The sequence below is a fragment of the Bos grunniens genome, chromosome 21, assembly GCF_055505025.1.
Source record: "Bos grunniens cultivar Pamir isolate PY7600 chromosome 21, Bosgru_T2T1.0, whole genome shotgun sequence".
NCBI classification, from domain to species: Eukaryota; Metazoa; Chordata; class Mammalia; order Artiodactyla; family Bovidae; genus Bos; species Bos grunniens.
Genome location: NC_141185.1, coordinates 49296713 through 49324596, shown reverse-complemented (window position 1 = coordinate 49324596; position 27884 = coordinate 49296713). Strand labels below are relative to the sequence as shown.

At 42.7% G+C, this 27884-nt stretch overlaps 2 protein-coding genes across 13 annotated transcripts in view; one reads left to right on the top strand and one right to left on the bottom strand.

The window, feature by feature from the left end:
• Positions 1-721: 721 nt before the first annotated feature.
• Positions 722-7805, bottom strand: PEX11A (peroxisomal biogenesis factor 11 alpha). Its single transcript, XM_086364598.1, has 3 exons — positions 7635-7805; positions 5369-5484; positions 722-3103 (listed from the first exon to the last, which is right to left on the bottom strand). The coding sequence occupies exons 1-3, from the start codon at positions 7688-7690 to the stop codon at positions 2532-2534; spliced, it is 744 nt and encodes a 247-aa protein (XP_086220724.1). The 5' UTR covers positions 7691-7805; the 3' UTR covers positions 722-2531.
• A 66-nt stretch (positions 7806-7871) lies between these two features.
• Positions 7872-27884, top strand: part of WDR93 (WD repeat domain 93) — a 52316-nt gene continuing 32303 nt past the window's right edge. For 10 of the 12 annotated variants that reach the window (XR_015150069.1, XR_015150067.1, XR_015150068.1 and 7 more), the window contains exons 1-4: positions 7872-7906; positions 17454-17798; positions 19092-19284; positions 21527-21591. Coding sequence is in view for 9 of the 12 variants with exons in the window: in XM_086364589.1 (XP_086220715.1) it covers positions 17481-17798; positions 19092-19284; positions 21527-21591 (576 nt within the window). In the remaining 3 variants the exon portion in view is untranslated. Of the gene's footprint in view, positions 7907-10731; positions 10833-17453; positions 17799-19091; positions 19285-21526; positions 21592-27884 lie in introns of those variants that run through there. The other 2 variants (XM_086364584.1, XM_086364582.1) reach the window with 1 other exon arrangement.

Genomic DNA, 27884 nt, shown 5'->3' with positions numbered 1-27884 from the left:
AATATAATTAATACTGTTGTATGTTATTTATGGAAGTTCTTTAGTGAGTAAACCCTAAGGGTTCTAAATGTAAGGAAAAATTTTTTTTATTTCTTTAATTTTGTATCTATATGAGATGATGGATATTTACTAAGCTTACTGTGGTAATCATTTCCTGATGTATGTAAGTCAAATCATTATGCTGTACACCTTATACAGTACTGTGTCAATTATATCTCAGTAAAACTTGAGGAGAAAAAAAATATCTTTGGTTTTCAGAATCCCTCCTGAATGAATATGGTGGATTGAAGGTGGGGATGGTTAGTTAGAAAGGAGAAAAGTGCACAGGGATTGAGGTACCATTAAGGTTTTCACAAATTCTAGAAGAGGTGGCTTTTCCCAAGCTCCCCATCACCCACTCTAACTTGCAGAGGACAAAACTACCAAGATGGACACACTGTTAAAATGCCATTAGAGTCAAGCTTTTCCAGGCAGAAGAAAACACCACTGACGGGGATAATATATGGGACCCTCAGCAGTCTGGACAAGATTGTCTTAGAGGTCTCTTTCAACCAGGATGTTCTATATTTAAATCTTTCTTCATCCTTCTCCTGCACTTGGACCTTCCAGCCAAGAGCTTATTTTACCAGAACTCACTCTATCGACTGTGTAGACTGCTTATCTTAGGACCACCTTTAACTCTTGTCCATTCCCAGAACACATTCACAGATACATGCGTAAATTCTGTCTACAGATTTATTAGACATAATTTATTACAGTAGAAGATATGGACAAAGTATAGTTAATATTTTTTATTTGCCCCGATCTAGCAGTTTTCATTTCTCAAATTCCCAAAATGTTCTTTGTCAAATCCTGTATCTTGATTGGTTACTCAGACAGCCAAGTACCTGAATCTATTTTTTAAGAATCTCAATCACATTTATGGAAAATTTACTGAGTGTACGTTTCTCATTGCTCTTCAGATAAATGTGATGGCTTTACTGGTAAGGCTGACCCTGGCCTCTTATCTGATGCTACCCTATTTCTCTACCTCACTTGCCTCAAATTAAGAGGATCCACAATCATAAGAACCCAGCACCCTGCATGAGCAAGTGGCATCCACTCAGTATTCTGGTGTCTTCCTCACTCATAGCTCACTGCCCTTTTCCACTTTTCCCAACCACTCCACAAATATGAACTCTGACTTACAGAATGTTATGATCCTTCTACTTTATAGTATTCATGAAGTTTCTTAACTTCATAAATTTCAATGAAAATTAATATATAAATGCCCATACTGTTATATGGCTTTAAATAAAACAATCCAGTTGGTGGATCTAGATATCCGTAGAACAGAATATAAACCACTGGCCAACAAATGTTCTTAAAAAAAAAAATGCTTTTTGTACGGGATTCTGGAGAGTCTCACACTTCTACCCAATCAGGAAGACAGTGACACATGAAAAGAGCACTGGATTGGGAGTCAGAGAAACGAGGTCTGGCCTCAGTTTTGTTTTTTGCCTGTGCTAGGTCTTAGTTGTGGCATGGAGGATCTTAAATTGCAGCATGTGGGATCTAGTTCCCCGACCAGGAATTGAACCCTGGGCTCCCTGCATTGGGAGCACAGAGTCCCAGCCATGGACCACTAGGGAAGTCCCTGTCCTCAGTTTTAACCTCAATCTCCTCATCCGTCACAAGCTGACCCACAGGCACCAACTGTGACTTTCCACATTATTTTTACTTCATGTCCTTTCTATCTGCTTTTTATTTGTTTTTCCTCAGTGCATTACCTAAAGACACAATTTAAACCATAAAGACACCTGATGCATTTCTGATTTTACTCCTGGACAGAGGAAGGACAGTAGTGCAGCGACGTGAAAGGTAAGTTAAGAGGCTAGAAGGCCAGCTCTGCTCCATCCTGGCACTGACAGCTATGGAGGAAGTGGGATAAGTGACCGGATCAGGGGCCTCTACTAGATCTGAGAGGGGGCTGTGCATCAGACCTACTGGAGTTCTGCAAAAGTAGCCAGGCACACGGACTCAGTCATGTCCAACTCTGTGCGACCCCATGGACTGTAGCCCACCAGGCTCCTCTGTCCATGGGATTCTCTAGGCAAGAATACTGGAGTGTGTTACCATGCCCTTCTCCAGGGATCGTCCCTACCCAGGGGTCAAACCCAGGTCTCCCGAATTGCAGTCACTATATATTAGTGTCCACTTGTTAGTTTAGATCTTTTCAATTTTTCTCTTTCAATTTTTATTCACTTAGCAAACACTGAGCTCCTAATATGCACATAAGAGATGCTCAATAAATGTGAGATGAAGGAAAAATACACAGAAATTTAGAAGTCACTCCTGCATTCTAGAAAACATAAACCTTCAAGCTCTCCCCTTCACCATCCTTGGCCCCACCTCTGTTCATGTCACAGTCACTAAATGTTCATGTGAATAAGTCCTCAAGCACAGTATGACACGGCTGTGCCTAGTGCAGATGTCCATCTCACTTACAGCTTGTCTTCAAAGCAGATACTTGTCTTCAGCCTGAAACCATGTCACTGGGTCTTCAGTTTCATCTGCGGATACGCCACAGTGATGATGCCTGCTACAGAGGACACGAGGCCTCCGAGGCCTATGATGCCAGGATTGGACTTATAGATCCCCAACTGGTCCAAGGGGTTCAGGATGTCACAGAAGTTCTTCACTGTGTCCAGAAACAAGGGAGGATGCCTCTTCAGAGAGTGGAATAAGAGAAGAAGAAGGGACTGGAGCCACTCTGTCTCCTCGTCAGCCACACTGTACCCGAGGGTATCCTGGGATGGTGACTTCTCCCTCTTTGCCCTGTCGTGTGCAACCTGTTTCATCTGCAGGGAGACTTCGTACAGATCTCTGACCAGGCTCAGCAGAAGAGAATAGTAGTAATAGCGGGCAGCCCACCTTCGCCATTTCTCTTTGTTAACACCAGAGGCGAGCCCTGTACTCCTCACGAAGAGGACGGTGTCACAGATGAAATAAATCACACGGTTCAAGCTGGCTAATGTTAGGCATATGCGGGGCACCAGGTCAGTGGCACGAACGCTCTGCTGTGTCGCCTGGAGAGCATGCACCACATTGCCTAGTCTGAACCCTGCAAGAAGAACCCACAAGAATTAACAGTTATTTAATCAGATGTAACAGGATTTTACAGGCAGAAGCCCTGTATCAGGGTGAGAGGTCAGCACTGCTTTCTTTAACAACTGACTGGCATCTGTGGCTCAGTCTTTGCTCAGGAAAGGAAAAGCACTTTACAGTAGGTTAAGGACACCTAAGATGATCCTGGAAGGCAAAAAAAAGTGACCCTTTAAACTTATTGCCTCCATTTGAATGACCACATTAACAAATGACAACATACTTTAGGCCAGGTCAATCGTAAGTGTGGGTTGTAACAATTTGCATATTACCAGCTATACTTCTTTAGAAGGAAGGTACTGTGGTAACATGAACTCCAGAATACAACATTCTTTTGGAGAGTCTGATGCCTTACATTTTGCTGCTGCTGCTGCTGCTAAGTCGCGTCAGTCGTGTCTGACTCTGTGCGACCCCAGAGACGGCAGCCCACCAGGCTCCCCCGTCCCCGGGATCCTCCAGGCAAGAACACTGGAGTGGGTTGCCATTTCCTTCTCCAGTGCATGAAAGTGAAAAGTGAAAGTGAAGTCGCTCAGTTGTGTCCAACTCTTATCGACCCCGTGGACTGTAGCCTACCAGGCTCCTCCATTCTCCAGGCAAGATAACTGGAGTGGGGTGCCATTGCCTTCTCCAGCCTTACACTTTACTTTCCAGTTAAAAGACTTGCAGTTAAAAGACTGCTTTTTAAAAAAACACTTTCCTTGATGGCTCAGCAGTAAAGAATCCACCTGCCAGTTCAGGAGACATGGGTTTAATCCCTGGATTGGGAAGATCCCCTGGAGAAGGAAATGGCAACTTATGCCAGTATTCTTGCCTGGGAAACCCCATGGACAGAGGAGCCTTGAGGGCTATAGTCCATGAGGTTACAAACAGTTGGACACAACTTAGTGACTTAACAAAATATCATCCTGTAATTTCTCTGGTCCAAAGCCCCTATGGCTCCCTACTGTCAAAAAGCCAAAGTAGAGATAACAGGATTTAGTGGGTAGCACAACTAATAATACTGTCATATGTGACGCCTACTTCAATTAAATCAACCATTGCCAGGGCATTTCCTTTATCAGAGCACATAACTCGATCAGTGATGCACCAATCAATAAATATTTGTATATATTACAATCTGAAACATTATGGAGGATACAAAAGAAGTATTTTCCATACATGAATATATCTTAGACTCAGTAAATTCTCATAAGTAGCTATCCAGAGCTCAGAAAAATGTTTGGTATTGTTTTATCAAAAATAACACAAAATATGTAATGAATAATCCAGGTTTCCAGTTCTAGCTGTTGCACTAAGTAGCTTAGTGACCTTGGGTAAGTCCTTTCTAAACTTCAAAGACCAGTGATTTTTAAAGGGCCTTTGAGCCCCAACATTCTGAAGAGGGAGAACTTCTAATCTTGGCTTTCCAGTCCACCCAGAAGAGCTCCTTCCCATCCCTCTGCGTGACAAAGTAAGTCTTCTGCTCATCAAACTAGTTTCCTCATTGATCTTCCAACACAATGGTTTAATCAGAGCAGTCCTGAGCCTCCACTAGACGAAACTACCCTTCAAGAATGCTCTCCTAATCCTTCTCCCTCTCGCCACACCTCAAGTTCCACCTCCTCAAAACACCTTTCTTTTTCTCAACCAACATATTTGGTACTAAATCTTATATCATTAGACCATGTGATTTTAGTTCTTCCATAAAGCTCAGAACTATACTTACATGAAGCAGATACTCAAAATGAATTAAATGAGTACAAAACACTGACTGCTTTTTTGCCTTTTACATGAAAACAACCCCACAAATGACTTAAGAAAAAGTATCCATCCATTTCCTCTAGCAATCCCTCAAGAAAAAGGAAAAGGGAAGGGGGTCAAGGATATAGCTACTGTATTCTCTCAGGGCTCCCAGGAGCCAGAAGTTCATGTTGGAGATTGCCAGAACATTTTGTGATTCTAAGAACTAAAGGTGAACTAACACACTGTATGTCCCACTGGTTACGATGAAGCAGAAAGACAAGACGCTGCACCAAATGTGAACAGAGGAGAGTGTTTGTGAACCGTCTGCAGCAAAATATTCCGTCTTTAAGGCCTATCATTCCACGAGGGCAGCCCTACTAGTGATCTTCATCAGTAAGCTTGACTGACTAGAAATTCATGACCTAGGAAGTATTTTTGTGAATTACAAGGTCTGAGGATTCTAAACCAGGAGCCACTGTCCCTCAAGGGACAGGGTACTTACATTTACGGCCAGTGCTCACACTGGATTCCAGTTTCTTGAGCTTCATTACAACCTTCTCATTGTCAGCTTTAGGCTCTAACAAATATCTAAGCAACATGCATGTGTACTGAGTGGCTCTGAAATGGAAAAGAAAAATGAGGAGAATGATTTACAAGCCAAATAAAATGTGATTCGTGAAGTAAGGGAAAGAGAAACATGTCTTGCCGAAAACAAAGTTTCCAAAACAATTTCTCATGCAGCAGCTCTCACAAGAGCAAAATTCTGCAACACTCATTTCACAGGGCCAAAGGGTAGAACATGTGATGAAAATGAAACACAAAGGTAATGAAAGAGAAATCTGCAAAAATAGAGTAACAGTTTCTCAGAACGCCCATTGCTGGCACAGACAAATGGATATAATCAAAAGAGTAAACTGCAGAAAAGTCTACCTCACGTTAAGTCTGCAAAGATCCATATTCTTTATTTTCTCCAGTGTAAATTTCTAAAAGATTTTCAGGTTTCTAAAAGGAAATTTTTACCAAATACTTAATGTGACAGGTCACACACTCAAACCAGAACCAATGAAAAGTCCACCGCTGGCATACTGTTTAACTTTTTATAAAAGAACCAAATACAGACCAACACGTAAATAAGTATAGATTTGTCTTTCAAACTAATTAGCATCTTATATAAAATACAGACTCCTGTTTAATACTACTAAATATTCAATAAAATGATTACTGTTGTGAGTACAAAGAGCAATGCCTTACTGACAGAAACATAACAAATGAAATATTTTATATCATATAACCAAACATCTAAATGCATTTGGCTTCTAGTAAATAAAGTAGGTAGATGCCTGTTTCCTACTCTCCTGTAACTGCATCTGAATCCCCTTGTGCTATAAATATTATTCTCAATAAAAATGTTGAATGTGTTACTATGCCTGAAGTAATAAGAAACAATCTCTCTTTCTCTTGTATGTTTCCTGGCTAAAGGGCTCAAGTTGGTCAGGTCAATGAATCCCTTTTTCTCAGATCTGGCCTAATAATAGGAATACGTCCAAAAACAAGACATTATTTTCTGAATGCCAGTGTATTCACAAAAGCTGCAGACCACCAAGAGGATTAGGAAATGAATACGAGAAATCTCAGATCTTGAGATAAGTATATACTAAGTACATATAATAAGTATATACCAAGCAATTATTTATTAACCAACCTCACTGATAAAATTTGCAGAGTATATTCTAAGCACACTGGAACTGGAGGCTTCTGTTTTAATGAAGTTTGTACATAATGTGACCATTTTGAAAATCTACCAAATTAGTTAGAAAGATAGTATGGCTTGATGGTTAAAGAACTGGGTTCTGAAGTCAACTGTGTGGTTTTCTCAGTTCAGTCACTTAGTCCCTATTAAACTCCTTCTGCTTCAGTTTCCCCATTTCTGTGAAATGGGAATGATTTCAAGAATTTAACCTAATAGGGTTGTGTTGACAGTTAAGTGGGTTGTAACACTGAGAAAGTGGGTTGTAACACTGAGTGTTAGTTGTAACACTGAGAAAACATCTGGCATAAAGCCCGGTTCCAAAAGTCTCATAATTGTTGGGGTTACTATTCATCTGTATGTATCAGCATTGTACACTCAGAAGAAGAAAAACCTGTTAAATAAAACTGCAATTGTGACTAATTTCTTTTTATTAAGCACGACTCAACCAAATCCCTAAAAGAAACGTTAGGAGCTAATATTAAAGCCACAAGCTCTAATATTTTCAGCAGCACGGCGTGTACCTCTGAAGGGTGGTCAGTTCTGAGGCTCTCCACACTGCATTTTACGGTTCACAAAACTATTTCACAGGCGGTATCTCGCTGAGATACGGATGACAAACACAGTTCCTCCCCGTAAGTATTTCATGGAGCTTTTCAAGATACTGACAAGTGCTCAGATGTCAACCCCGAGTTTGTCTGAAATAATTCCTTGGAGGAATATTGAGCGGAGAAAACCCACTCTTCCTGGGGTCAGGAGAGGAGGGTTCGTCGGCTGGTTTACCGCAGCCGGCGGCCTGGAGGCGCGGGACCGGACGGGAAGGGAAATGTGTTCGGCCCAACCTCATTGAAGTTGGGGTGAGGAGGGGCTCCCGGGCCACGCTACCGCCGGGAGCCGGAAGCGGCTTTCCCGATTTCGTCCACTGGGCTACTACCGCCCTCTCCGGGTGTGGAGAACTGGGAACCGTCGACCCGAGTGAGGACACCCGGGAAGGGGTAGAGGCCGCGGGCACCTAACTCACCTGAAGAGTCGGTCCCGGCCCTGGGTCTGGTTGGTGAAGCGGATGAAGGCGTCCATGGCACCCAGCCCAAGGACACGCGTCACACCAGGCTCTGTCACTAGTCCTCAGGGGCGGCCAACTATTCCCCGCGGGAGCGTCAGTCTCTCCACACCCGAGGGACCAAGTCTCCCCGCCCCCACGGGGGCGTGTACCCCTTCCAAAGAGGACTTAGTGGACGTCCGGTTGGGACCGGAAGTTGTGGTTACTACGGCGACGCCACGCTGCTGGTCCAGGTGAGAGAAATATCGGCTTCTGATCCGGGTGCCGCGGCTCCTCACATGTGCCAGGACTCCCCTCTATCTCTAGGATCTCCGAGCGGGGGCTCTGAGGGGACCTGTCCCCTCAACCTCAGGCGTCCCTAGGACGCCCTGCGCCTCCCCGCAGATCCCGGGTACCCAGGGACCTCCACAGCGGAGTCCCGAATGGAGGTTTCCCTGAACTTTTTGCTTGGGGACTGAGGTGCCTAATCATTTCCCAGCTCTGTATCTCTGTTTTCCCTTGAGCAACACCAGTTCCAGATCTGGGGAAGAAAATGGTTAGAGCAGAGATAAGCCAATTCATGGGGTGTATTTTAGCATGAGAGCTAGGTAGAGTGAGAGAATTTTCTGTTAGGATTATTGAATGAACACTGAAAGAAGATTGCTCCTTGAGGGAATTCTGAAAAAGGGTTAATATGAAGGAAGTGGGGGCTAAAAGAGATTACAATAAAACTACACCACTGAACTTTCCTTTTTGAGGCTTGAAGACATGAAGCCCCACTCTTCCATAAACAATAATTTTATAGAATTCTCCAGTATTCTTGGACTTCCCTTGTGGTTCAACTGGTAAAGAATCTGCCTGCAATGCAGGAGACCTGGGTTCAATCCCTGGGTTGGGAAGATCCCTTGGAGAAGGGAACAGCTACCCACTCCAGTATTCTGGCCTGGAGAATTCCGTGGACTGTATAGTCCATGGGGTCACAAAGAGCTGGACACGACTGAGCGACTTACTACTCACTTATTGTCACAAAGTAAGGGCGTCAATTTTTTTAAACTTTATTCCCATGATCAGGTCTGCCCCTCACATTTGTAGGCCCTGGGTAAAAGTACAAATAGAGCCCCACAAACCATGTTTAAATATTTAAATTTTAAATCAAGGTAACAATTGTTGTATAAGACATGTTCTTTTCTCCTACCTTGACAACATACCATCATAATGATCTAGAAGACCAGTTTCACATTCAGGATTCTTGGACTCCTTGGAGTACCTGGAAACCCAGCTAGAATATGGCACTGTGGAGAAAGCTGATCTCTAGTTCTTTACCAGCTGTAACAGAGCAGGATGAGCACAGCCCTTCAGTTCAGCTCAGTTCAGTCGCACAGTCATGTCCAAAGCTTTGTGACACCATGGACTGCAGCACACCAGGCTTCCCTGTCCATCACCAACTCCTGGAGCTTGTTCAACCTCATGTCCATCAAGTCAGTGATCCCATCCAACCATCTCATTCTCTGTCATCCCTTTCTCCTCTGGCCTTCAATCTTTCCCAGCATCAGGGTCTTTTCCAATGAGTCAGTTCTTCACATCTGGTGGCCAAAGTATTAGAGTTTCAGCTTCAGCATCAGTCCTTCCAATGAATATTCAGGACTGATCTCCTTCAGAATGGACTGGTTGGATCTCCTTGCAGTCCAAGGGACTCCAAGAGTCTTCTCCAACACCACAGTTCAAAAGCATCAATTCTTTGGTGCTCAGCTTTCTTTATGGTCCAGCTCTCACATCCATACATGACTACTGGAAAAACCATAGCTTTGACTAGACGGATTTTGTTGGCAAAATAATGTCCCTGCTTTTTAATATGCTGTCTAGGTTGGTCATAGCTTTTCTTCCAAGGACCTGCAGTCCTTAATTTCATGGCTACAGTCACCATCCTCAGTGATTTTGGAGCCTAAGAAAATAAAGTTTCTCACTGTTTCCATTGTTTCTCCAATCTATTTCCCATGAAGTGATGGGACCAGATGCCGTGAATGTTGAGTTTTAAGCCAGCTTTTTCACGCTCCTCTTTCACTTTCATCAAGAGGCTCTTTAATTCTTCACTTTCTGCCATAAGGGTGGTGTCATCTGCATATCTGAGGTTATTGATATTTCTCCCGCAATCTTGATTCCAACTTGTGCTTCATCCAGCCAGGCATTTCGCATGATGTACTCTGCATATAAGTTAAATAAGCAGGGTAACAATATACAGCCTTGAGGCACTTATTTCCCAATTGCTGTGCCTCATTTACTCTGTACCCTGTTATTAGGCAACACGTCTTGCTCAGCCATTGGTCGGTGCCTCAGTGGGCCTTGCCCACAAGCAACCAACTGTCAATGAGCCACAATTAGTGTTCCTGCCCAGCTATTGGTCAGCACTGCAGTGGGCCCTGCCCACTGGTAACTGTCAAGAGGGACCATTGGAGAAGAGATTGAGTCAGGGGTTGGTGGTGTGGTGGTCATCAGGTGGAGAGTGAGGTAAGAGGCAGATTCAGGCTTTCTCTTGGAGGCCCTCCAGCTTACCACCTTGTGCTAGTGGGTGAGCTGGAAGGCCCAGGGAACAGATTGGGGACTGTGTCCTGAGGGCTCCAGAACCCTCACTAAGGCCCTCCACTAGCACTGGCCCAAGGAGGAGCAGTGAACCTCTCCCCCTTCCCTGTCTCTGTGACCCTCTAGCAGTGGCCATCTGTCTGGCTCACAGTCTATGAGACCTGGCTTCCCCATTTGGGCGGCCTGAGGAGCCTGAGAGCTAGTTGCCTTGGATGCCTGGCTTCCTCGGGGATGACAGCTGGGCAGGATGTGAGAACCTGGCCCCGAAGCAACTGAACTGTACCACCCACTGTGCTAAGCTCTAGGCCTATGGCAATAGAGTTAATGAGGCATACAAGAAAAGAGGAAAGTACAGTGCAGTGATATGTCAGATGATAGAGATGAGCATAGAGTGCTGCTAAACACAGATTTGTATAGTTTGTTTTGCTATACCTACAATTCTGCCTTTTCCACAGTATCATAAATTGAATCATTCAGTATGTAGCCTTTATTTTTTTTTTTTAGGCCACTCTGTGAAGCATGTGGTACATCCAAAATCAAGGATCAAACCCATGCCCCTGCATTGGAAGTGCAGAGTGTTAATCTCTGGACCAAAAAAGTCCAGTATGTAGCTTTTCTATTTGATTTCTTTCACTTAGCATAATGCATTTGAGTTTCACCCATGTTGTCTATATCAGTAGTTTGTAAATTTTTAATCACTGAGTAGTATTCCATTGTATGGATGTGCTATAGTTTATTGTCTCTTTATCCACTGAAGTACATTTGCATTGTTTCCAGTTGGAGGCAGTTATAAATAGAGCTGCTATAAATATTTAAGTACAGATTTTCATATGAAACACTTTAATTTTTCTTGCATACAGATGTAGAGATGGCATTGCTAAATCCTGTTAGTGTGTTTTCAACTTTGTAAGAAACTGCCAAGCTGTTTTCCAAAGAGGCTCTACTATTCCGTGTTCCCACTGATGTGAATGGGATGTGAATGTGTAGGAGTTTGTCTGTTCACCTGTTGATAAACATTTAGGTTGCTTTCAGTTTGAGACTCCCGGAAGTGAAACTGTAATGAATGTTCATTTACAAGTCTGTGTATGGACATATGATTTCAGTTCCCTTATTTCACACCTAGGAGTAGAATGAATGGATATTGTGGTAGATGTAAATTTAACTTTTTAAGAAAATGCTAAACTGTTTTCTAAACTGTAGTGTTTTACTTTCCCAGCAACAACTGGAAGAGTTCCAGTTTTCCTCATCTTCAACAACATTTGTTATGTCTATCTTTCTAACTTCAGGCATTCTAATACATGGGTAGTACTGTCTCACTGTAATTATAATTTGCATTTCCCTAATGATTAACCATGAAGAACATCTTTAATATGCCTGTTTTCCATCTGTATATCTTCTTTTGTTAAGTGTCGATGCAAATCTTTTGCCCATTTGAAAAAAATGTATCATTTTCTTATTATTGAGTTTTAAGAATTTTCAAAATATTTTGAATACAAACATTTTGCCTACAAGTATTTTCTCCTAGTCTTTGGGCTACCTTTTATTTTCTTAAATGTCTTTTGAGGAGCATAAGTTTGTTTTTGAAAGGTATAAATTATCAGTTTGTTCTTATGGAGTGTGTGCTTTAATGTCATAGCTAAGAAATCTTTGTTTAACTGAAGATTGCATAGATTTTTCCCTATGTTTTCTTCTAGAAGTTTTATAGTTTTACATTTAGGCCTATGGTCTACTTTGAATTCTTGCCTGGGAAATCCAATGGACAGAGGAACCTGGCAGGCTATAGTCCTTGGAGTTGCAAAAGAGTCGGACACGACTTAGTGACTAAACAACAACTACTTTGAATTAATTTTTGTATATAGTGCAAGGTATGGATCAGAGTTCTTTTTTCCCCATATGGATATTTAACCGATGCAACATTATTTATTGAAAGGATTGTACTTTCTTCACTGAATTATCTTTGTCAAAAACAAACTGTCCATATATGTGTGAATCTAATTCTGTCTTCTCTAGTTTCATTGATATATTTGTCTTTTTTTTTTGTACCTCTCCATCTCCCTGACCTATTTTACATATCTCTCCATCCCCTACTGCTTCTGGCAGCCACCTCTTTGTTTTCTGTATCTATGACTATTTTGTTTTGTTTGTTCACTTGTATTTTTTTAAGTATTTTTAATTTAATTTGTTTGGCTGCACCGGGTCTTAGCTGCAGAGTGTGAACTCTTAGTTGTGGCATCTGAGCTCTAGTTCCCTGACCAGGGATCAAACCTAGGCCCCCTGCATTGGGAGCATGGAGTTTTAGCCCCTGAATCACCAGGGAAGTCCCTGTATTATTTTTTTAGATTCCATATATAAGTGAAATCATATGGTACTTGTCTTTCTTGTCTGACTTATTTCACTTAGCATAGTTCACTTTAGGTCTGGTGTTAGTCACTCAGTCGTGCCCAACTCTTTGCGACCCCATGGACTACAACCCACCAGGCTCCTCTGTCCATGGGATTTTCCAGGCAAGGATCCTAGAGTGGGTTGCCATTTCCTTCTCCAGGGTATTTTCCTGACCCAGGGATTGAACCCGAGTCTCCTGCACTGCAGGCAGATTCTTTACTGACTGAGCTACCGGAGAAACCCCTAGGTCTATCCATGTTGTTGCAAATGCAAGGTTTTATTCTTTTTTACAGCTGAATAATATTCCATTATCTATATCACATCTTCTTTTTCCATTCATCTATCGATAGGATGCTTAGGTTGCTTCCATATTTTGGCTATTGTGAATTATGCTGCAATGAACCTAGGGATACACATATCTTTTCAAAATAGTTTTGTTTGTTTGTTTGTTTTCTTTGGAAAAATGCCCCAAAGTGGAATTGCTGGATCATATGTTAGTTCTTTGGGACTGGACCGAAAACTGACCTTTTCCAGTCCTGTGGCCACTGTTGAGTTTTCAAAATCTGCAGACATATTGAGTGCAGCACTTTAACAGCATCGTCTTTCAGGATTTTAAGTAGCTCAGCTAGAATTGCATCACCTCTACTAGCTTTGTTCCTAGTAATGCTTCCTAAGACCCACTTGACTTCCAGGATGTCTGGCTCTGCGTGAGTGACCTCACCATCCTGTTTATCCAGGTCATTAAGACCTTTTCTGTGTAGTTCTGCAGTCTGTGGTGTTGCAGAGTCAGACTCGACTTAGCAACCGAAAAACAACAACAGTGGTAATTCTACTTTTATTTTTTTGAGGAACTTCCATACTATTTTCTGTAATGACTTCACTAATTTATATTCCCACCAGCAGTGTATGAGGGTTCCCTTTTCTGCACATCCTCACCAACACTTGTTATTTGTTGTCTTTTTGTCTTTTTTTTTTTAAGTGCCAATATCATACTGCCTTGATTACTGTGGCTTTTTAAGTCTTGAAGTAGGTAATGTTAATTTTCTAATTCTTTCTTTTTCTAAGTAATTTTGGCTATTCTAGGTACTTTGCATTTCCATATGAAATGTAACATCAACTTCTTAATTTCTAAAAAATAATGCCAACAGGGATTATCATAGGGATTATTTTAATTTTTTATAAATCAATTTGGAGAGAATTGACACCCTAAAAACATTGTCTTCCAGCCCATGAATAAGATCTGTCTCTCTCCATTTATTTAGGTCTTCTTTCAGTGATATTTTATGGGCTTCCCTGGCGGCTCAGACAGTTAAGAATCTGCCTGCAATGCAGGAGACCTGGGTTTGATCCCTGGGTCAGGAAAGTCCCCTAGAGAAGAGAATGGTTACCCACTCCAGTATTCTTACCTGCAGAACTCCATGAATAGAGGAGCTGGGCTGGCTACAGTCCATGGGGTCACAAAGAGTCAGACATGACTGAGCGACTAACACATACACACTCAGTGGTATTTTATAGCTGTCAGGGCACAGGTCTTGTACATCTTTTGTCAGATTTAACCCTAAGTATTTCATATTTTTATACTATTAACAATAGCATTTTTAATTTTAATTTTTGATTGTTTGTTGTCATTATATAGAAATAGAGTATATTTTTGTATATTGAACTTTTATTCTGCAACCTTGCTAACTTTATTAGCTCTTGTAAAATTTTTTTTAAAAGATTCCATCAGCTTTTCTCCATAGATAATCAGGTTTTCTCTATAGATAATCATATTGTCTCTGCAGAGCTCTTTACAATCTGAATGAAAGAGTCTCACTACCCCCAAAATTCCTTCATGCTCTTCTTTTTAAAATAACATCACCCCCCACCTATAACTCCTGACAACTACTGTTCTGATCCCCATTTTCGTTTTGATTTTCAAGAATGCCTTATAGATGGAGTCACTGCACATAGGTTTTTAGACTGGTTTCTTTCATTCAGCATATTGCCTTTGAGGTTCATCCATGTTTTTGTGTTTATCAGTAGTTTTTTGATTTTTATTACTGAGTAGTAATGCATTGGAGAAGGAAATGGCAACCCACTCCAGTGTTCTTGCCTGGAGAATCCCAGGGACGGGGGAACCTGGTGGGCTGCCGTCTATGGGGTCGCACAGAGTCGGACACGACTGAAGTGACTTAGCAGCAGCAGCAGCAGTATCCCGTAACAGAGAAGGCAATGGCACCCCACTCCAGTACTCTTGCTTGGAAAATCTCATGGGCGGAGGAGCCTGTAGGCTGCAGTCCATGGGGTTGTGAAGAGTCGGACACGACTGAGTGACTTCAGTTTCACTTTTCACTTTCATACATTGGAGAAGGAAATGGCAACCAGTGTTCTTGCCTGGAGAATCCCAGGGACGGGGGAGCCTGGTGGGCTGCCATCTATGGGTTCACACAGAGTTGGACACGACTGAAGCGACTTAGCAGCAGCAGCAGCAGTAGTATCCCATAATGTAGATATACCACAGTCATTTTTTAATTGGATCTTAGACATTGTGAATTTTACTCCATTGGATGCTGATTATTTTTGTAACTGAGCAAGGGCTCATGTGTCCATGACACAGAAAGCCAAATTTTGACAGCAAGTGTTTGCAGCAAAGAAAAGCAGAGACAACTTTGCCAACAAAGGTCCGTCTAGTCAAGGCTATGGTTTTTCCGGTGGTCATGTATGGATGTGAGAGTTGGACTGTGAAGAAGGCTGAGCGCTGAAGAATTGATGCTTTTGAACTGTGGTGTTGGAGAAGACTCTTGAGAGTTCCTTGGACTGCAAGGAGATCCAACCAGTCCATTCTGAAGGAGATCAGCCCTGGGATTTCTTTGGAAGGAATGATGCTAAAGCTGAAACTCCAGTACTTTGGCCACCTCATGCGAAGAGTTGACTCATTGGAAAAGACTCTGATGCTGGGAGGGACTGGGGGCAGGAGGAGAAGGGGACAATAGAGGATGTGATGGCTGGATGGCATCACTGACTCAATGGACATGAGTCTGAATGAACTCCAAGAGTTGGTGATGGACAGGGAGGCCTGGTGTGCTGCGATTTATGGGGTCTCAAAGAGTCGGACACGACGGAGCGACTGAACTGAACTGAACTGAAGGGTTTATTGCAGGGCACAAAGCAAGGGAGTGGGAAATGAGTCTTGTATCCACTCCTTCTTGGTTTTTGGGTTAGGGATATTTCAAAGTGGAAAAGAAATTGGGATTATTGTTGTCTTGTGACATTTCTGTGACATGTCTTAGTCATAGTTTTGGGAGCTATGGATGACCCAGTTCGTGATTCTCTGGCCAGGTAGTCCGTGACTTGGGGATCTAAGAGCTTAATCTTGCCCTAGATAAACAACCTGAGTTTGTACGTTAATGATGATGTCTATAACAGCAATCTTAGTACATTTACGATGTTATCGGCAACTGCAATCTTAGTCATCTGATTCTGGTTGACTGGTGTTCAGGATTGAGGTCAGAGGGCAGAAGAAATGGAGTGAAGTCAAAGGAGAGAGGCAAGGGAGTAAAGTTTTAGATAGAGAGATTAATCACAAACTCAGTAAGGGAACTTAGTTTTATCTGGGCTTGGTTTCATATTTGTATTCCTATAAATATTTGTTCTATAAATATTTGTAGTCAAGTTACTTCATTAAGTTTGATCTTCTGACTTCCAAGTTTTGTTGGGCAATACCAGAACAGTATTTGAATAGGATTAATTTTTCCCACTACTTGGCTAGATTCTCCTGAGTACTGTACCTGATGTTTGTAAATAATGAGGTTTTCTGTTCTTGCTGGTGGAAACAGGCATTATTCCTAGCCCTGTGTGAGCTCAGTTTAGTGTTCCTACTGATGATTTCAGATGGTTCTTTCCTTTCAGACTCAGACCCAGATAGTCTCTTCTCACTTTGCACGGAAATATCACAGATGTACTCTCACACGAGAGAAAAGATGATGGTACCAGGGCCTTTATAAGGCTTCCAGGGCCCCAAGGCACTCCAACAGTGCAAGACCCTACTCCACTACCTATTAAACATCTTAAAATGTACCCCGTGTGCCACATTAAATGCCTTTTATTAACTGTAACATTTGAAAACCTTCTTATAAGTGTACAGTTTTGAGTTTTATAAAATACAGATTACTTGTTCTTTTCTTATAGACTTAGATATTATGTACACACAGTGGAGTTGATATGCTGTCAGTGTTTTCATAAGTATTTATTTTGATTTTGTGGGATTTTCTTTTTTAGTCCATTTCTTTTCAGGTCTCAGATATTTCTGTAAGCCCTTGAGAAATCTCATAGGCTCTGGGCACTGTGCCTACAGAGCTGGATGGCAGCAGGGGGAATAGAGAGGAAGGAGTAAACTTGACAGCAAGGAATGGAAGTGTTTGCACTGTACCTGACTGGAGGTGAAAGGAAAACAAGCAGAGAATCATGGCCCCCTACCCAGCTGGCTTCAGCACAGCCATTTGCAGAGATGGAAGAGCCAGGAGAAGGCATAAGTTGCAGAGAAAGGGTGTATTCAATTTGGGACAGAAAGCCACTCTCTTATCAGGAGGTGAAGAAAGGCAGCAAGAAGTCAAACTCCTTTCCTTTCATCATAGCACATGTCATCTTGGGGTGGCCTGAAAGATATGAATAGTCAAAACCTGTCTCTGCTGATATCCTTATTAAAATGAAGAGCATATATTAATGATGTGGTAATGAGGGAGGTGCCAGGCTCTAGAATAAATAGTGCCCATAACCTAATACTCTAAGGAGGATGATGTGCTGTCTTCTGATAACTTCCCCCTTTTATCTCTAAGTACCTTGGCTTACTTCTTTGACCAGCTTTTCAGAATTTCATAGACATTTCCAATGCTATCTTCTGTGATGGCAAGTCCCAAAGGAAGTCGAAGTCAGAAGATGAAGCTCCCCATCTTTACCCGAAAGGGGACACTGGAGGTGCCGTCCCCGACAGAGAAGGACTGGTCTAAGGACGATGAAGATGATTGGGTCTTCAAGGATCCAGATCAAGAGCAAGATTCCCTACCCCAGCCATATCGAATGATCAACAAGATGGTGAACTCACTGTTTGACCGTTCATGGGAAATGATTGAGGCGAGGGACACCTCAAAGAAAGCTGAGCTCCGCCGGACCCTGCCCACCATCTACCATCCACTTAGAGAAAGTAAGGTATGGAGCAGCTGCCAAGGTGGCCTTGTTTCTCAACTGAGTGGTGGTTTTAACATTTATTTTATTAATTATTTATTTATTTGGCTGTGTTGGGTCTCAGTTGCACCACGTGGGATCTTCATTTTGTCATGTGGGTTCTTTTGTTATAGCACAGGGGCTCAAGAGCACATGGGCTCACTAACTGGGGCATGTGGGCTCTCTCTCTGACCAGGGATCGAACCCGTGTCCCCTGAATTTCAAGGCAGAGTCTTAACCACTGAACCACCAGGGAAGTCTCCTCAACTGAGTGTTAAGGTAATAAATGAAAACACCTGCTCCTGGGAAGGAATTCCTGCCAGGAATCTTCATTTACCTGTAGGACAGGTGCATGTTGGAAAGATTACAGGCATGCTGATGCTGATTAAAACGGATCTAGTCATTGCCTGCGGAGAAGGCGATGGCACCCCACTCCAGTACTCTTGCCTGGAAGATCCCATGGATGGAGGAGCCTGGTGGGCTGCAGTCCATGGGGTCGCGAAGAGTCAGACACGACTGAGCGACTTCACTTTCACTTTTCACTTTCATGCATTGGAGAAGGAAATGGCAACCCACTCCAATGTTCTTGCCTGGAGAATCCCAGGGATGGGGGAGCCTGGTGGGCTGCCGTCTATGGGGTCATACAGAGTTGGACACGACTGAAGTGACTTAGCAGCAGCAGCAGTCATTGCCTGGGTAAATGGGTGTTCTGGTTAACTGAAGATTATGCACATCTACCTTTTACATCCTATTGTTATTTGAAAATCTTTTGGAGTGTATCAATCGCTGTCTTGCTTGGTGGTTGAGAATCTGCCCAGGTGTCAGCTACAACTCTTTCCACAGTGTTCTAGAAGAACAAAGTACAGGGAATGGGGCCACTGGTCCACTTATCGCAGGGCTGTGGCCACGCTTGGTGTTGTGAACGAGCATTTCTTCTCAACTTCCTTGCTTTCTCTTGCCCCTTTCCCCTAAATGTAGAATACTATGACTTTCTTGATATCTGGGCAAGATATTTAGATGGGCACTGCATTTGGGTGGGATACCATAACTAGGAAGGACCTGCATCCCTTTTTGAAGAGTTAACTCAGGACTTCCCTAGTGGTCCAGTGGTTAAGGCTCCACACTCCCCTTGCAGGGGGCAGAAGTTCCATCCTGGCTGGAGAACTGAGAATCCTACAAGCTGCACACTGCTGCCAAAAAAAGAAAAGTTAGCTCATATTACTTTCAGATGGCAGTAACTGAAAACTGTTCCCTTTCTCTTTGTTTTGCTTTTTCCAGCTCAACACAATGCCAAACTGCATGGATGTTTCCCAAGACTATGTGTTTATTGGAGGAAGCAAAGGATTCTCTATCTATAATCTGCATAACGCTAAACAATTATATGTTTGGGAGAAACTTAAGGTTGATGTCATTTCCATCTGGGCCACAGATTTGGGGAGTGAAATACTTATTGCTCCTGTGGATGAAATGGGTACATGTTCCTCTCTTTCCTTTTTAGCCTAATTTACAGGTACCTGTAGACTGTTGTTCAGTTTAATCTTCTTTCCAGGCATGGGAGGGACCAGACATGGAGAGTTCTCCCTGGTCATGTAGTAGCAGCCAACATCTGCAGGACAGTGTGGTGTGCCAGGCACTGTTCTAACGTTTCACATAGGTTGGTCCATTTCACCCTCACAATAGCCTAGGTGATAGGTATAGTTTATTATTCTTGTTTTTCAGAAGAGGTAATGCAGAAAGCGGGCTTCCTGGGTGACTCAGTGGTAGAGAATCTGCCTGCCAATATAGGAGATGCGGGTTTGATCCCTGAGTTGGGAAGATCCCCTGGAGGAGGAAATGGCAACCCACTCCAGTATTCTTGCCTGGAGAATTCCATGGACAGAGGAGCCTGGCAGGCTACAGTCCATGGGTTTGCAAAGAGTCAGACATGACTTAGCCACTAAATAACAACAGAGAAAGTGGCACAGGCAGGATTTGAACCAGGCAGTGTAGCCCCAGAGTCCACACCCTTTCCAGCACTCAGCAGTCCTGCTGCTCACATACACGAGGCTTGCTTTCCCCACTCAGCCTGAGGATGAACCAGGCAGAGGAACCTTTGTGCAGAGAACTATGGACAGTGTCCTGGAGGATACTCTTTCTGTAGGAGAATGACCTGATGCCATTGATGTTTTAGGAAGAGCACCCAGATAGGAGTTTGAAAAACCCAAATGGAAAGGTAGGGACACCAGGAAGAGCTAGTGCATCCATTGAAGAGAGAAATTATGAAGGTCTGAACTAAGGCAGGAGCGGTTTAAATGAAAAGTGCACTATGGTTCTGTAAGATGTTAACACTAGGGGAAGTGAGGTGAGGGGTATAAGGGAATGCTTTGTAGTATTTTTGCAGTTTTTCTATATGTCTAAAATTAGTTCAAAACAAAAAGCTTAAAAAATGAAAAGGAAAATATGATGGAAAAACTTGGTGAGAGACGGAACATATGTGTGGAGTTGGGGAGTGGTGGGTGTGAAGAAAAATGACTCCTTTCTGCCTTTAGATAATGGGGTAGAAGATGATACCATTCCTTGAAAAGCAGTTATAGGAGAGTAAGGTTCCAGGGGACTGTGAGTTGAAAGCTTCCATTTGCACATGTACATGTTTGAGGCACCTGGAGTAGGAATGTTGATATTCAGGAGGAGTTTGGTCTGACGATAGGATTGCATTTATCACACTGCATTATATCCAGTTGGTTTCATGTCTCTGTGATTCTGAATGTGATAAACGGGAAGGCGGAGACTGCCTTGGTTGTCCTTCGAGCCTTTGAGGTCTTGGAGCAGATATCCATGAATATTTATTGGGTTGAGTTAGACTTTTACCCACAGCGGGCCAGGTGCCTCTTCAAAGTCTGTATTACGGCAATAGAGGTAGGTTATGAGTGTCTGGGAGGCACCTCAAGAAAGTGGTGTTTTTTTGAAGTTTGTGGGTGATGATCATATACTAGAACCCTTAGGTTAAACGGGAATTAGAATGACTGAATTACTTACTGAATTGACAAAATTAACTTCATGGGGAGCTTGCTGGGGTTTGAGAGATGAGGCACATAGAAGAGGAAGAAACTATCCTTTCCCTCAGAGAATCCATACACTCGCAAGTGGAATAATGAACACTCACAGGAAGTGAGGGCTTCTCTCGTAGCTCAGTCAGTAAAGAATCTGCCTGCAATGCAGGAGACCCGGGTTTGATTCCTGGGTCTGGAAGATCCCCTGGAGAAGGAAATGCAACTCACTCCAGTAGTCTTGCCTGGAAAATCCCATCGACAAAGGAGCCTGGTGGGCTACAGTCCATGGGGTCGCAAGAGCCAGACAGGACTTAGCAACTAAACCACCGCTGCCATAGGAAGTGATTGGGTGACAGTGTGAAACGCTGGGGTGATGTGCTAAAACAGGTGGGCAGAAATCAAGGAGTGGATCAGTGTAGCTGAAGTGCTTACAAACAGATTCTAAAATAAGAAGGTAGGGCCAGTGTAGCTAGAGATGACCTAAGAGCGAAAATAGCTTGAACATTTCAAGTGAGGGGTGGAAGAAGGCCAGGAAACCAAGATGATCACAGGCAGTGGAGGGGCTAGGGAGGAATCCTAATAATGCACGAGCTTATGATATTTCAGAAAGTCAAATATATAAAATTCCAATTTGTCTTCAGCTCACTTGTCTGTCTCTCAATCTTCCTTATTTTTCTGTTTCAGGTATTGTTCGACTGTTTTATTTTTATAAGGATGGTCTTTACCTCATCAAAGCCATCAATGAATTGGTAAGCTCCTGTTCTTTCATTGATAGCTGGGCCAAAAGCTGTAGCAAATCAAGTTTACTTTTAACATGGAGGCAATGACAGCTATCCTAGAGTAGAGAGAAGTAGAGACCTCCCTGGCCAGGGAGCTTCCTCCAGAATATCCAACTGAAAGCTCCCTCACCATCAGAGTACATACTGAATGCCTTGAATTTATTTACCCTCTTGTCAAGAGAAGAAAATTGCTAAGGAATTCCAGTCCAAATTGAGCACCAGATCAATGTATCTCTTAACGACTTTGTTGTTGTTGAGTTGCTATGTTGTGTCTGACTCTTTTGCAACCCCATGGACTATAACCCACCAGGCTCCTCTGTCCATGGAATTGTCCAGGCAAGAATACTGCAGTGGATAGCCATTTCCTTCTTCAGAGGATCTTCCCAACCCAGGCATCAAACCAATGTCTCCTGCATTGGCAGGTGGATTCTTTACCATTGAGCCACCAGGGAAGCCCTAATAACTACTAACAAGTCCCTAAATTTTCCAGGCTGCTTCACATCCTGTTCTCTTATCCATACTCTTCCCCTCCGCCTAGAAAGCTCTCCTTGTTTTCCTGCCTACTATGTGTGCCTCGTAAATTGCTCTCATTCCTCAAGACCAGCTCAGACATCCTCCTCTCTGAGCTACTTTCCCAAGAGAAGTTGACCTTTCCCTCCTGTGTCACAACCATATAGGACAGGATTTCTATCACAGTGTTTCTCCACCCTCCATACTTATTTGTTTATGACTGTTTCTTCTCCTGGAGGTAAGTTCCTCGAGAGCACAGGACATGGACCCATATATTTCTTATTCCTAGTACCTTGCCTGCATGCTGTAGGTTTCTGAAAGTGTTTTTTAAATTAACAAACCTAAAAAGGAGGAGGTATTGCTAAGATTATATTTTTAATTGCAGTTTATTTTATAAAAAATATTACTGATGAGCCCAAAGCAATTCAGTTTGTGTGGGGGATGCTGGAATGATGCTGGAATGCTGGATAAACATATTGGGGGAAGGAATGAAGCTCAACCCTACATCACATCATATATAAAAATTAGAGATGAATTATAGACTTAACTTTAAAGGGCAAAGACATTATCCTTTTTAAAAAAAATACAGGAAATGGTTTTTGCAACCTTGGGGCAAGCAAAGATTTCTTAGGACACAAAAGGCACTAATTGTAAGAGAAAAAAACTGAAATGGGACTTCATCAAAGAAACTTCTCATGCCTCATGTGAGTGAATGAAAGTCTCTCAGTTGCATCCGACTCTTTGTGACCCCATGGACTACACAGTCCATGGAATTCTCCAGGCCAGAATACTAGAGTGGGTAGCTGTTCCCTTATCCAGGGGATCTTCCCAACCCAGGAATCAAACCCAGGTCTCCCGAATTGTGGGCAGATTCTTTACCAGCTGAGCTACCAGGGAAGCCCAAGAATACTGGAGTGGGTAGCCTATCCTTTCTCCATTGGATCTTCCCAACCCAGGAATTGAACTGGGGTCTCTTGCATTGCAGGCAGATTTTTTACCAACCGAGCTATTAGGAATCTCTCAGGCCTCATGTGATATGCAAAAATTAACTCAAAATGGGTCATTTGAGCTATATGAAAACTCAAAAACTATAAAACCTCTAGAAGAAAACAGGAGCAAGTCTTTGTGATCTTTGTTAGGCAAAGTTTTTTTTTAATTTTATTTTATTTTTAAACTTTACATAATTGTATTAGTTTTGCCAAATATCAAAATGAATCCGCCACAGGTATACATGTGTTCCCCATCCTGAACCCTCCTCCCTCCTCCCTCCCCATACCATCCCTCTGGGTCGTCCCAGTGCACTAGCCCCAAGCGTCCAGTATCGTGCATCGAACCTGGACTGGCAACTCGTTTCTTACATGATATTTTACATGTTTCAATGTCATTCTCCCAAATCTTCCCACCCTCTCCCTCTGCAACAGAGTCCATAAGACTGTTCTATACATCAGTGTCTCTTTTGCTGTCTCGTACACAGGGTTATTGTTACCATCTTTCTAAATTCCATATATATGCGTTAGTATACTGTATTTATGTTTTTAAACTACAATACCGAAATTGTATTTCATACAAGAAAAAAAAACTGATAAGTCAGACTTCATCAAAACTAAAACCTTCTGTTCTACAAAAGACACTGTTAAAAGAATACAAAGGCAAGTTATAGACTAGGAGCAAATAATTGCAAATCACATATCTGATAAAAGACTTGTATCTAGAAGATATAAAGAACTCTCAAACTCAAAAATAAGAAAAACAACACAGGTTTTTAAAATGAGCAAATATCTTGATTAAAAAAAAAAAAAAGACAGTTCACCAAAGAATATATAGAAGATAAATAAGATGTTCACTACCATTAGTCATTAGAGAAAATACAAATTAAAATCATGATCTGTCCCTGCATGTGTACTAGAATGCCTAAAATTGAAAAGACAGACCATACCAAGTGTTAGCAGACTATGAAACAGCCGGGACTCTCATACACTGCTGGCGGTGAGGACTAGTACCACAACCACTTTGGCAATTATTTTTAAAAAAGACGTTAAACGTACACCCGCCATATGATGCGGCCATTCCACTCCCAGATATTTGCCTGGGAGAAATGAAAGTATATTTCCATATGAAGATTTGTACATGGACATTCCTAGCAGCTTTCTTGGTCTTAGCCAGAAACCAGAAACCACTCCGCACCCATCAACAGGTAAATGGCTAAATCGATCTTGGCACATACTGCTCAGCAGTAAAAAGGGATACATATAACAACATGGCTACATCTCAGAATAATTAGGCTGAGTGAAAGAAGTCTGACAAAAAAGAATACATATATACTGTATGATTCCATTTCTATAAAATTCAAGAAGATACAAAACTAATCTAGGGACAGAGAATGCCAGTTTTTGCCTGGGTAGGTTGGGAGAGGGGTGGAAGGAAGGCTTACAAAGGGGCGGGAAGAATGGATATGTTCCTTATCTTGATTGTGGTGCTGGTTTCAAGGGATCTATATATGTCTAAACTAATCAAACTGTACAGTTTAAATATGCACAGTTTATTATGTTATTATCATATCCCTAATAAAACGAATTTAAAACTTATGCTCATCAAAAGATGCTGTTGGGGACTTCCTTGGTAGTACAGTAGATTGGAATCTGCCTGCCAGGGGACACAGGTTAGCTCCTTCGTCCAGGAAGATCCCATATGCCGCGGAGCAGCTAAGCCCGTGCACCACAACCACTGAGCTGGAGCTCGGGAGCCCACGAGCAACTACCGCAATGACTGAGGCACTAGAGCCCATGTTCCACAACAAAGGAAGCCACCACAATGAGAAGCCCACGCTCTGCGACAGGGTAACCCCCGCTTGCCCAGCTGGATAAAGCCCGTGCATAGCAATGCAGACCCAGCACAGTCAAAATAGATAATTAAAAGATGTTATAAGAGTTTAATCGGAGAAGGCAATGGCACCCCACTCCAGTACTCTTGCCTGGAGAATCCCATGGACGGAGGAGCCTGGTAGGCTACAGTCCATGGGGTCGCTAAGAGTTGGACACGACTGAGCGACTTCATTTTCACTTTTCACTTTCATGCATTGGAGAAGGAAATGGCAACCCACTCCACTGTTCTTGCCTGGAGAATCCCAGGGATGGGGGAGCCTGGTAGGCTACTGTCTATGGGGTCGCACAGAGTCGGACACTACTGAAGCCACTTAGCATAGCATAGCATAAGAGTTTAATCAGTATTAGGGGCAGAGTGGACCCCAGAGAGCTCCGAGAAACCCCACTGCCCCCCTGACTGGTGACCCTTTAATATAAAATGTCCAAACTCATCATTTAAATATGTCCAAGCTCATCAAGTTGTACCTTTAATATCTGTGCCTTTGTGAAGTTGCTGAGTCATGTCCGACTCTTTGTGATCCCATGGACTGTAGCCTACCAGGCTCCTCCATCCATGGAATTTTCCAGACAAGAGTACTGGAGTGGGTTGCCATTTCCTTCTCCAGGGGATATTCCTGACCTAGGGATCGAACCCAGGTCTCTCACATTGCAGGCAGACACTTTACCATCTGAACCACCAGGGAAAACTGTTTTTAAATTTATGTAAAAAGAAATCTCTTTAAAAAAAGATACAAGGAATACTCATCAACTCATTTCAGAACTGTGACCAGCAGAACTGTGATATCTAAACTTGACAGGGACATTATACACAAAATAATGTTAGTGAATTACAACACACCAATAGCGTTTAGGAGACAGGGATTGTCTCCTAAACATTGTACAGGAGACAGGGATCAAGACCATCCCCATGGAAAAGAAATGCAAAAAAGCAAAATGGCTGTCTGGGGAAGCCTTACAAATAGCTGTGAAAAGAAGAGAAGCAAAAAGCAAAGGAGAAAAGGAAAGATATAAGCGTCTGAATGCAGAGTTCCAAAGAATAGCAAGGAGAGATAAGAAAGCCTTCCTCAGCGATCAATGCAAAGAAATAGAGGAAAACAACAGAAAGGGAAAGACTAGAGATCTCTCCAAGAAAATTAGAGATACCAAGGGAACATTTCATGCAAAGATGGGCTCAATAAAGGACAGAAATGGTATGGACTTAACAGAAGCAGAAGATATTAAGAAGAGGTGGCAAGAATACACAGAAGAACTGTACAAAAAAGATCTTCACAACCCAGATAATCACGATGCTGTGATCACTCACCTAGAGCCAGACATCTTGGAATGTGAAGTCAAGTGGGCCTTAGAAAGCATCACTATGAACAAAGCTAGTGGAGGTGATGGAATTCCAGTTGAGCTATTTCAAATCCTGAAAGACGATGCTGTGAAAGTGCTGCACTCAATATGCCAGCAAATTTGGAAAACTCAGCAGTGGCCACAGGACTGGAAAAGGTCAGTTTTCATTGCAATCCCAAAGAAAGGCAATGCCAAAGAATGCTCAAACTACTGCACAATTGCACTCATCTCACACGCTAGCAAAGTAATGCTCAAAATTCTCCAGGCCAGGCTTCAGCAATATGTGAACCGTGAACTTCCTGATGTTCCAGCTGGATTTAGAAAAGGCAGAGGAACCAGAGATCAAATGGCCAACATCCGCTGGATCGTGGAAAAAGCAAGAGAGTTCCAGAGAAACATCTATTTCTGCTTTATTGACTATGCCAAAGCCTTTGACTGTGTGGATCACAATAGACTGTGGAAAATTCTGAAAGAGATGGGAATACCAGACCACCTGACCTGCCTCTTGAGAAACCTATATGCAGGTCAGGAAGCAACAGTTAGAGCTGGACATGGAACAACAGACTGGTTCCAAATAGGAAAAGGAGTACGTCAAGGCTGTATATTGTCACCCTGCTTATTTAACTTACATGTGGAGTACATCATGAGAAACGCTGGGCTGGAAGAAGCACAAACTGGAATCAAGATTGCTGGGAGAAATATCAATAACCTCAGATATGCAGATGACACCACCCTTATGGCAGAAAGTGAAGAGCAACTAAAAAGCCTCTTGATGAAAGTGAAAGAGGAGAGTGAAAACGTTGGCTTAAAGCTCAACATTCAGAAAACTAAGATCATGGCATCTGGTCCCATCCCTTCATGGGAAATAGATGGGGAAACAGTGGAAACAGTGTCAGACTTTATGTTTTGGGGCTCCAAAATCATTGCAGATGGTGATTGCAGCCATGAAATTAAAAGACGCTTACTCCTTGGAAGGAAAGTTATGACCAACCTAGATAGCATATTCAAAGGCAGAGACATTACTTTGCCCACAAAGGTCCGTCTAGTCAAGGCCATGGTTTTTCCAGTGGTCATGTATGGATGTGAGAGTTGGACTGTGAAGAAGGCTGAGCGCTGAAGAATTGATGCTTTTGAACTGTGGTGTTGGAGAAGACTCTTGAGAGTCCCTTGGACTGCAAGGAGATCCAACCAGTCCATTCTGAAGGAGATCAGTCCTGGGGTTTCTCTGGAAGGAATGATGCTAAAGCTGAAACTCCAGTACTTTGGCCACCTCATGCGAAGAGTTGACTCATTGGAAAAGACTCTGATGATGGGAGGGATCGGGGGCAGGAGGAGAAGGGGACGACAGAGGATGAGATGGCTGGAAGGCATCACTGACTCGATGGACATGAGTTTGAGTGAACTCCAGGAGTTGGTGATGGACAGGGAGGCCTGGTGTGCTGCGATTCGTGGGGTCGCAAAGAGTCAGACAGGACTGAGCGACTGAACTGAGGCTAAGTGAAAAAAGACAAATATTGTATGATATCACTTTTATGT

What these genes read in the sequence shown, in the direction of transcription:
- PEX11A (XM_086364598.1), bottom strand. Translation starts at nt 7,690, where the DNA reads ATGGACGCCTTCATCCGCTTCACCAACCAGACCCAGGGCCGGGACCGA. An exon ending in GGCCGGGACCGACTCTTCAG is followed by an intron (nt 5,485 to 7,634) that starts GTGAGTTAGGTG and finishes TTTCCATTTCAG; the next exon opens with AGCCACTCAGTACACATGCA. An exon ending in TGTGAGCACTGGCCGTAAAT is followed by an intron (nt 3,104 to 5,368) that starts GTAAGTACCCTG and finishes TTCTTCTTGCAG; the next exon opens with GGTTCAGACTAGGCAATGTG.